This window comes from Rhamphochromis sp. 'chilingali', assembly GCF_963969265.1.
Source record: "Rhamphochromis sp. 'chilingali' genome assembly, chromosome: 3".
Lineage (NCBI taxonomy): Eukaryota > Metazoa > Chordata > Actinopteri > Cichliformes > Cichlidae > Rhamphochromis > Rhamphochromis sp. 'chilingali'.
The window spans coordinates 41,971,035-41,981,410 of NC_137931.1; the positions used below are offsets into that span (position 1 = coordinate 41,971,035).

Consider the following 10,376-nt stretch of genomic DNA (forward strand, 5'->3'; position numbering starts at 1 on the left):
AGATGGGAACTCCTACTTGCTGTCAACATGTGATGTGACTCCAGACTTATGTGATATGTTTATAGCCATGAGTCTGCTGTTAAGGTAATCTCATTAAGGACACCTGTGTATAATAAAAATATTGCTTAGATTTTAGCTGACAACCTCAAAAATAAAAACAGACCTGAAAACAAAGTGTAATCAATCATTTTGCTCTCCAGCCCTTATGCAACTATGTGATGTCTGAGACCTTTCACTGCTATCTCAGGGCCACCAGATTGATGAAAAATTTAAAACAACACAACCTTTTTTCCTGTGTGACTACTTATTTTACTGTCTTCTGTCTCAGGTTTGACACTTGACAGCACTTCCAATAACTGCTGTCAAACACTGACACATGAAAAATACAAAATCCACATTTGATGAAATAGTTTTGTTCAAAAACAGATGCTACAAAACCTTTAAATACTTGGAGCATGCCTGTTGGCTCATAAGGTGGTTGACAGTAATCCAATGGAAAAGTAGCATGTGTCAAAATAAATCTAGTGTGCTGCCAAATTGCAAAAACACATCTCTGGTTGTCATGTGAAGACGGTGAGCAGGGGGGCAATGAACCTGCAGGGATAACACGAGTTCAGTGGAGACACTGTGTGGTGATACAGATTCACTGGGGGTAATTATATTGACCAGTCTCCAGTTCCTTAAGGCTTTTAAGCTAACATATTAGTATGAATCCTCATTTACAACAGGCAAAAACTAAACTGCATATTTATTATTTATCATGGGACAGAAATGAGAAACTTGTCAAGAGTGAGTAGTATCTTTAGTCACTGGCTACACTGTGAAATACCCTCAAGTCACCACTTGATACACAAAAGCACCACCATGTGGTGGCATTTTGTAAACCACATGTGTGATTTTTTAAAGCACACATTCTAATTGTAATGCATATATATATATTTAATAACCAATAAGTGTCAGATCTATTCAACCCAACTGCCATAATGATATTTCAGGAGCTCATTCCTAGCATTCTTCATGAAACTATACAATAACTCTTTTTTTGTGTGACAGGCACAAGATTTCACACTCATATTTCTGTATCATACCTTCTTGTAGCTGTTTGTCATATTTATTGTGTACATACTATTTATTAATTCAAATTCTTTTTACTCTCTAACTTGTGTTTTTGTTTATTTTTTGTAATCATTTTTGTATATACAATTTTTTTAATACTTTATCCCACTGCTGTAATGCAATAATTTGCCTTGTGGTTGTGGAATCTATCTATCTATCTATCTATCTATCTATCTATCTATCTATCTATCTATCTATCTATCTATCTATCTATCTATCTATCTATCTATCTATCCTTCCATCCTGTCAGTAAGGGAAACTGAATGTTGAGGTTTACCAAGGGCAACATTTATGGCACCATCCACAGTCACTATTAACTTAATTCTATCTATGTTATTTTTGTTTTTATTTTTGTATTTTTTATGGCAAAGTTTTTATATGACAGTGTCAGCAGTTCACTGTGATCTACAATGTTTACGTCTAATATTTTTTGGAATATCGAAGTCCAGTAACATGAATTGTCCCTGTTAAATAAATAAAACTTAACAAATCCATGTAATCTATTACAAAATATTAAACTGACTATAACATTTCATTGCATTCTATGTCGACAATAGCTTTATTAAAGCCACACATTGTAATATTATGTGTTTATGTTCACTCACAAGGTCAGCGTCATTTCTAGCAAGTTCACGTGGTGTCCTGATTGTCCTTTTCGGGGCTCCGTAGTTTTTCCTCTTTACCTGTTTAGTAGCTAATGATGGCTGAAGCTCCTCCATGGCCCAGCCGGTTTTTCTGTCATAGATGCTCAGCAGAGATCAATCCTCGGCTTCCCGTAAGTGTAGTGGATAAAAATTGTAGAGAATAAAATTTGGACAAACTGAAAACGCGATGGGATCGGCGGTACTTTCTTATGTATTGTTTTAGTAAGAGGACAACAATTAGCATGCTAACGGTATTAGCAGATTCCTACGATGTAGCGTTTATCTCGCCAACCCTGCCCAGTTAGTTAGCTACTCCTCTAAATAGAGGATCGGCTGTTATACAACGTCAAACTGCGTAAGCCTCACTGACAGATGGATTTCTAATTTGTAATATCTTTTGAAAAAAATGCTGGTCCTTATTTGATGGGATTTCGATGGGTATTAGCCTGACCGCTAGCTACACTTACTAGCAGTAACTAACGGTAGAATTGGAATCTTTATAATTATAGACTTCGGGACTTTCATAATTATATCGGAAAATTCTTTTCAAACTGAACAGTTTTTTTTAATCGCTTGTGTGCATGTTTCTGTCAGTCCGGCTGAAAGGATCTGTCACAGGATGCTAAACATGCCGTTTAGAGTGTCAAATATCAGCTAACGGTTTGTGTAGGGTGGTGAAAATGACTTGGAATGTGCTGTTGTGTATGTCTCTAACATGTGAACAACTAGCGACATTTTATTCTTGGCTTTTTTGAAGAACATAATTCAAGTGTAACTGGTTGCAGTTGTTATTCATTCCACTAGTGTTGGTTGATAATATCGAAAATTGTACATATTTGTTTTGATATTACTGATATTATATAAATGTACATATTACGATGGATTATATGTAAGCTATATGTGATAAAATTTCATTTTGACCAGTCAGACTTCCACTTCTGTTTTTGATGTCTTCTCAGTTAACTGAGATAAAAACGGGGCACAAGGGACAGAAAATATCTTGAACAGTATTGGGTAATGCAAATTAAACTATACTGAAAATGTGTAGGGAATGACTTTATTCATAATTTTTCCTATTAGAAATAGATTTGTAAATGCGATTTTTTTGTAACAGATGTTATGAACTTCGTTTATCGTTTTTGTAAACCGTGACAAATGCATGTCAAAAACTTAAAGGGAACTCCGGCTATTAAGACATGTTTGCGCTAAAATATGTACTGTGCTTTCAATAAAACATGTGTGATATTAAAATACACCAAATGTTTTCCTTTTAAGCACATTTTATATAAAACCGATTTACCAGTAGGTCGCCATTGTTATTTACTTCTCAATGCACTCTGGGTAGTGATGTCATACGGTTGCACCGCATCCAGTTAGCAGCACACTGGAAATGGCTTCTGTTCAACCTTTCCAGTTTGAACCAGAGCAAACCGAGAGAGAGAATGAAAATAGTCAACCAGCACCTAGTTTAGATGAAGATGAAAACAATCCGCCACACGAGGACGAGAGAGTGAGGGAAAACTACTGGTGCCTATGCGGCTATTGCTTGCCAATGGCAACAGCGACTGAGAGCGTTTGTTGTAAAGCACCAAAACTTTTTGAAGCCGTATGTCTTAATCCACATGTTCTTTGGGCGGCCCTTGTTAGCCTCCATGACCGGTATCCGGTCTTTAAGTGATGACATTATGACAACACAACATTATGAATCGTGTTTCTGGGCCCAAAGTAGTCTGCATTTAATAAGACTGTTGTGTTTTTAACACGTTTCAATGCTTTGTATCTTATTCGATTTAATCTCAACAATCCCCTAAAAACAGTCAGTGATCACTGTCGGCTTCTCACGGTTTGTATTACCGCTAATCACTTTAAAGCTCGGTTTTTAAACCCTTACGATGTAACTAGCCCAGCCGATGCAGCAGCATTATATTAATGACTAACCTTATATTGTTGATGGATTATCTCGGTGGTTCTACCAAATCGTAACCAGGTCACTAATAGGCAAGTTAGTTAATACGGTTGCTACACTTTAAAAAACAAAACAGGTTAACTGAACGAAAGCACCTATACTACCGACAACCAATACACGTCATCGTCCCAGAATGCATTGTGTGCGAAAAAACATGGCTGCTCCCACGGCTCCAAAATAGTTTTAAATAACAAAGATTTAATGAATAACAAAAAAAAAATGTAGTTATTCTCAAGTATGTTTTTATGTAGTGGAGATAATTTGTAACATATTTAGAGTAACTTGTAATAATAGTCGGGGTTCCCTTTAAAAAATAACCCCCCATCCCAATAATTTTTAAACCATGGAACTAAACTGAAATGACCAAACCTACTCCAATTAAGTGAGAAAAACTCTATCTATCTATCTATCTATCTATCTATCTATCTATCTATCTATCTATCTATCTATCTATCTATCTATCTATCTATCTATCTATCTATCTATCTATCTATCTATCTATCTATCTATCTATCTATCAAAGAGACATCTTCTATTTTTTTTAAGCTGACCTGAAACAGCTCACCTAGGAGGGATCCTACTGCGATGCTCATCTACCGTAGCTAGCTTGTTTTTGATATGGAGTAGTGGCTCTGACCCCTACTTTAATGACTGAGCTCCTCATCCTGTCTCAAAGGCTGACCCAAGCCACCCTTCGAAAGAAGCTAATTTCCGCCTCTTGTACGCATGATCTTATTCTTTCAGGCTCTATACCCACGTGTAACCATACACAAGTTAATATATTTATTTATTTATTTTTCCTTTTAGAAACAACAGCAGCACATAGACTGCACTAACATGTCCCACCACATTAGAATAAAATACATTTAAACAACTGTTTTATTTACAGTCCATCACACTTTAAACAAAAGTAATCGGTGAAAATACTTGCAATTGATTTTCTTTTTTTTTAACCAAAACCCTGAAAGTAAGCTTTTCCAGTCTAGGGTATATGTTAAGCATAAGTTGCTTAACATATACCCTGATGTAGCCTGTGGAGTCACTTGCAAATATGTAAGATTTAAATGACAAGCAGTTATGTGATCATTTTTTGATTAAAGGTTAAAGTTGCCTTTTGTCTGTTTTCAGTCTTTTTTTTCTGGATAGCTTGAATGAAAAATAAATTGTATTAATCAATGCTGGCTGCAGATGCATTAACTCTTACAGTTAAAATAGTATGTAGCATTTGCAGATAAATCAATTTATCTCTTTGTAAATTGTGAGTGAGGAAGCAAAGAAAGTATTTTGTAGGGAATAATGTTACATGAATGGCAATAATTATTACACTTCGCAAAGAATGTACATCTTGTTATTAGAATTGAAAGGGTTTTTTTCCTCACAATCAGAGAACAACATTATGTGTTTGCTCATACTACTGTCTTGTTTTACAGGAGTATACATGTCCAAGATGTGAGTCAGGGTTTATTGAAGAACTGCTGGAAGAAAGAAGGTGTGTAAAAAGTGTATATTGAAAACAGTTTAACCCTGTGTAAAACAAATTTTGTAGTTTTTGTTGATATATGTCTGTATATTTCCTATTTCTCGAAAGGAACAAAGAAATAAATCACATCATTTCCTAAAGGGATTTTTAAAGTATTCTGATTCTGATTTTATTTATATATATATATATATATATATATATATATATATATATAAATAAAATCATATATATATATATATATATATATATATATATATATATATATATATATTAGAAAATCAGTAGGATGAGCATTCCATAATTAGTTGTAGATGATGAAATTTAGGAAACCTCCAGTAGCAGAAATAGAAAGCAAACTAATTCACTTGCTTAAATATAAATGTTTCCGTATATGCTTTGCATATACTGTGAAATGGAAGATTGTGTTATTTTCTTCCATTAAAGGGTGGCCTAAAAAATCTAATAACTAATCTGATGTAATCAACATATGGCCATGAGTTTTTGTCCTTTTTTAGGTGTCTTTAATGATGTTATCCTCTAAGTTGTACATGGTAACAGTTTGCAAAAAGTAAATAATCTAGAAAACAAAGTGAAATGGCAGCAAAACATTACAAATATATAAAAGGATAAAAACGTTGACACATGGTCATTTCCTTTGATGTCACTGGGTCTAAACATAACACTCTCAATGATGTTCCCCTGTTTAGTGCTGACAATGGCTCCATGTCTACCATCTCCAGCGGGCCCCAGAATCAACAACCATTTGAGGTTTCTAACCCATTCTTTATTCAGACTCTGTCTTTATCATCTAACCTCCCCCTGTTTTGTACCGCTCTGCCTCTGTTATGCACACTATTGTGTAACAGAGTCAGCATTTCTTAAAACTGCTTCCAGTGACGTTTGTGCTAATATGTTATCATGCATGATGAACTTTGTCTTGGAGTTTGCACTTTAGCTTTTGAAGCTGCAGTTTTGAGCTTTACAGTGTATTTTATTGAATAATTTGTCTAGCTTTACTTTTCCCTGTTAAAAATAGGCATCAGTAATCTAAAGATTTTTTTAAAAGTGATAGTTACTCAGGCTTTAATGATCAGTAAACAGGGAAATGCTGCAAGTCAGCATTCTGTGACTGTACCATTGGTGAACCTTGACCTAATTATCAACCAAACCATTAACTTTCAAAGTGTTTTTGTATTGAATGTAAAAGTTTGGTGTTTGTACTCCAAAAGCTTCACTTGTTTGTACCAAGTCAGTGTGTTTGCTTTCATTTATTTGTGTCCCAGAATGCGGACCAGCACCTGTTTACATTCCCTTCAGGCTATGGCCAGTTTGCCCTGGGTGTCTTTGATGATAGCTTTGACTTTGGGGCTGGACTCACAACAGAGGATAACAGGGATGCTGAAAACCGTCGGGAAAGGGAAGCTGCATCTCGGCAACGATATGGTGCCAGGCAACCAAGAAGTCGCCATGGTTCAAGACGACAAGCAGGGAGACACGAGGGAGTTCCCACTTTAGAGGGGTAAAGAGTGCAGATTGTGAAGTGAAGCGGTGTTTTGTTTTGTTTTGTTTTGTTTGTGCTTGCTGGGCAATTTATTAATATTCCTGCCTCCTACTCTGTCATATCTTTTTATGTTCTTTTTCATAGAATCATTCAGCAGCTAGTAAATGGAATAATTGCACCTACGGCAATGCCAAACATTGGTGTTGGACCCTGGTGAGTTTGTGAAATAGATGTGTTAAAATAGAGTGGGAGTTCACACCAAAATGTGCTTACTTTGTTCTAATGTCCCATTCTTTTTAAAGGGGTGTTCTTCACTCAAATCCTATGGACTATGCCTGGGGTGCTAATGGATTAGATGCTATTATAACACAGGTATTCTTTTAGAAACTTTGTTTTTTAAGTGATTGTATTAACATTGTAGATACTGATGCGAATGAAATGTGTCTTTCAATTTATCCTCCTTTCTAATATTCTCCTTTCTTTAATGTTTAGTTATTAAATCAGTTTGAGAATACAGGACCACCACCTGCTGATAGAGATAAAATAAAAAGTCTTCCTACAGTACAAATTACAGATGAGCATGTTGGTAAGTTAAAAAAGTTACAACAGCTTTGCAGGCTATTGCAAGTATGTCATCAGATTTCAGTTGTTTGACTTATTCTTTTTAATCAAGTATGACTATTTATTTGTAGATTTAAGTAAATAACTTTAAGGTATTATAAGTCACTATTTTACTTTAAAAATACTAATAATGGGAATATACTTGCTCCTAACTTAACAAATGTTTCCACTGGATATTAAAGAATATGGAGCTTTTCCTGAAAAATAAGTCCTAATGCTATTTGCCTGTCAGTAAAAGTTTCATCCAGAACTAACTGTTGACCTATTTGCACCATATTTAACTATATTTTTTGACATTTCAGCTTCAGGACTGGAATGTCCAGTGTGTAAAGAAGATTACAGTGTTGGTGAAAATGTGAGGCAGCTCCCATGCAATCACATGTTTCACAATGATTGCATAGTCCCTTGGTTGGAACAGGTACTAGACATCATCTATTCAGTATTCTTTACCCTTACAGTAAATATTCAGTTGTTGCTGACTGAAACATTGGGCTAAATGGGACTCTAAAAAGGTTTTATATTTTTCTCCAGCATGACACTTGTCCAGTGTGCAGGAAAAGCTTGAGTGGACAGAACACAGCAACAAACCCTCCAGAACTATCAGGGATGAATTTTACCTCCTCCTCTTCCTCTTCCTCCTCCTCCTCCTCATCATCCTCCTCAACACCCCAGTCCTCAAGTTCAACCAGCAATGAGAACTCCACAGATAATTCGTAGGAAGAACATGTGTCACCCCATGAGCTGTTTTTAGCTCTCAGGCTGCTGTACTTCAGAGCAGTGACCTCCATCCTCTCCCTGCCGAAGGGCCGAAACCTGAGTGCATCTCCCCAGGAGCACTCACGCTGATTCACGGATAAGTGATACATGAGGCCCATGTATTTCTGCCCATCCTGTTGCTCCCACCTTCATCAGGATTCTGAACAAAGGAAGGGCAGAGGCCTGGAGTGCACCTTCAGTCAGGGAGGATGCATAGAAGCATGGATACTTAAAGAGGCTTGATCTGCCTGAATCACCTCATACAAGAAGAGAAAAAAAGAATCCAAAGGTAGAAAACTAGAACAAGACAGTTGCTGTTCTTTTTTTTATTTCTCATTTTTCAATCTCTTGATTTGTTTGTTTTATGATGACCCACTTTTTTCAGTAAAGCAAGAGAATAATAAAGCTATCCCTTTTTAAGGAGCATTCATATCTCGCATATTAAATGACCCAAAATGCACTATAGTGCACTGCTTAAGCGTGCACTTTGAACTTACATTGAAACAATATTATATCTGACCCCTTTAGCTCTTTAAAAAAAAACTGACAATAGTTTCTATAATTATTTTATTGTCAACCTGTACTTGCTATTTTAAGATTACCTGAATCACACAGGTACCATTGTTTGCACTTGAAATGATCTGTTAAATTGCAGTAAATTTTTTATCAATTGCCACATACTTTATGATTTATATTTGCAACCATAAAAGATGTTTCCACATATGATACACGTGATACATTTTGAAACATTTCTGTGCATTTTAATTTAAACATAAATATTTTCAAAAGTTGCCAGTTGAATTCCTCTTGATTTGCAGTATGATCATGTACAGACAAAACTGTCTAACAGATGAAAATAAAGATGTTTGGGTGCTAGCACTCATTTCCTGTAAGTCATTCTTAGGGTGTGGTTACAATACTCTAAAGGCTTTCCAATAAGTCTTACAACAACAGTGTTTTACGTGTATTCATTTTTTTATACTCTGACTGTGGTGCTGTGGTTTAAAAACTAAATGGTAGTGCAGTAATCATAAAAACTGGGTCATTTTAAAAGAGGAGAGGTTAAAACATACCCTCTTGATACCCTTTTGTTCAAGTACCAAATAAAAAAAAAAACTAATGATATGGTGAACTTTTAAGTTGTTCTGGTTCCCAGTCTAAATTATTTGTTCCTGTCATGACGCCTTCAAAGCTGTCCAGAACAGCCAAGCATCAACCAAGGAACAATGACCCCATTAGTGAGCACTTCTGGACCTGTTTTCAATGCATAATAAGATTTTGTGATAATTTTGTACTTTCAAAGTAAGGCCTGGTCCAAAGGCATGCAGCTAGTAAACAGATTCTATATTAAATCCTTCACTGGTGTACTTGCCTGTCTAATGTTATCAAGAAGCCAATAAATTCTGTTTCCTTTAATTGTTTAGCCATATGGGTGTATTTCCTCTACATTGTACTGCACATCAGGGGTTTTATGTTCAAAGATGGCATTGTTATGGACAGAACACTGATCTTACTGGAAGACAGATGAATACATATAGCTCAGAGTTTGCTCTCACAAGGGGAAATTACAGATTCATAATCTTTCTTTAAAAAAAAACAAACAAACGATACAAAACATTGTTGACCTTGTTGTTTTGCCTTCTAGCTGTGAAGCTGGAATATATCAGGCTTATTAAATATTTGGTTGCTGTAGATTCAGTGGTTCTGGTGCCGGTTAAAAGTCTAGACTTATGATTTTTAAAAAATACATAATGTGAATATGTATTGGCTTTATTTTTCTAGAGCTGCAGGTTTTGCAAATCTTTTAATAACAGAAACCTGAATAAAATGAAAATATTTAAATATTTCATGTTGGAGTATTTTTTATATTTCCAGAAGAATTATCTTATTTAACCCCCGCGACCCTGAAAAGGATAAGCAGAAGCGAATGGATGGATGGATTATCTTATTTAAATATTATTTAATATTCATTCCAAAACTCCATTTGTTTTTACTCTAGCCATTTACCTGTGAAGAACAGCCTACGTTTAGGTTGGATGTGTTTTCCCAAACAAAACTAGTTGAAATTTTTTATTCTTCTTCTAATGTCCTTTCCTCTGTGTTTTTTTATTTCCTGCTTTTGCTTTAAATTGCCTCATAGGCACCGCAGTTCTATTCATACTTCTTTTCTATTTTCTGCTATTGATTCCTTTCCTTACATTTAATTTATGTAAACATCTCCTTAAAAACACTGACATACTTTGAACGTCTAATCTAGATGAGTTTCCGTTTCAGACTGCGATTCAGAATGGT

General features: G+C 35.4%; 1 protein-coding gene across 1 annotated transcript; it reads left to right on the plus strand.

The window, feature by feature from the left end:
• Window positions 1-1,778: 1,778 nt before the first annotated feature.
• On the plus strand, window positions 1,779-9,689 carry LOC308394055 (E3 ubiquitin-protein ligase RNF126-like). Its single transcript, XM_080878199.1, has 9 exons — window positions 1,779-1,891; window positions 5,157-5,215; window positions 5,914-5,974; window positions 6,490-6,725; window positions 6,852-6,920; window positions 7,010-7,079; window positions 7,200-7,293; window positions 7,631-7,746; window positions 7,860-9,689. The coding sequence occupies exons 1-9, from the start codon at window positions 1,814-1,816 to the stop codon at window positions 8,043-8,045; spliced, it is 969 nt and encodes a 322-aa protein (XP_080734325.1). The 5' UTR covers window positions 1,779-1,813; the 3' UTR covers window positions 8,046-9,689.
• Window positions 9,690-10,376: the final 687 nt, after the last annotated feature.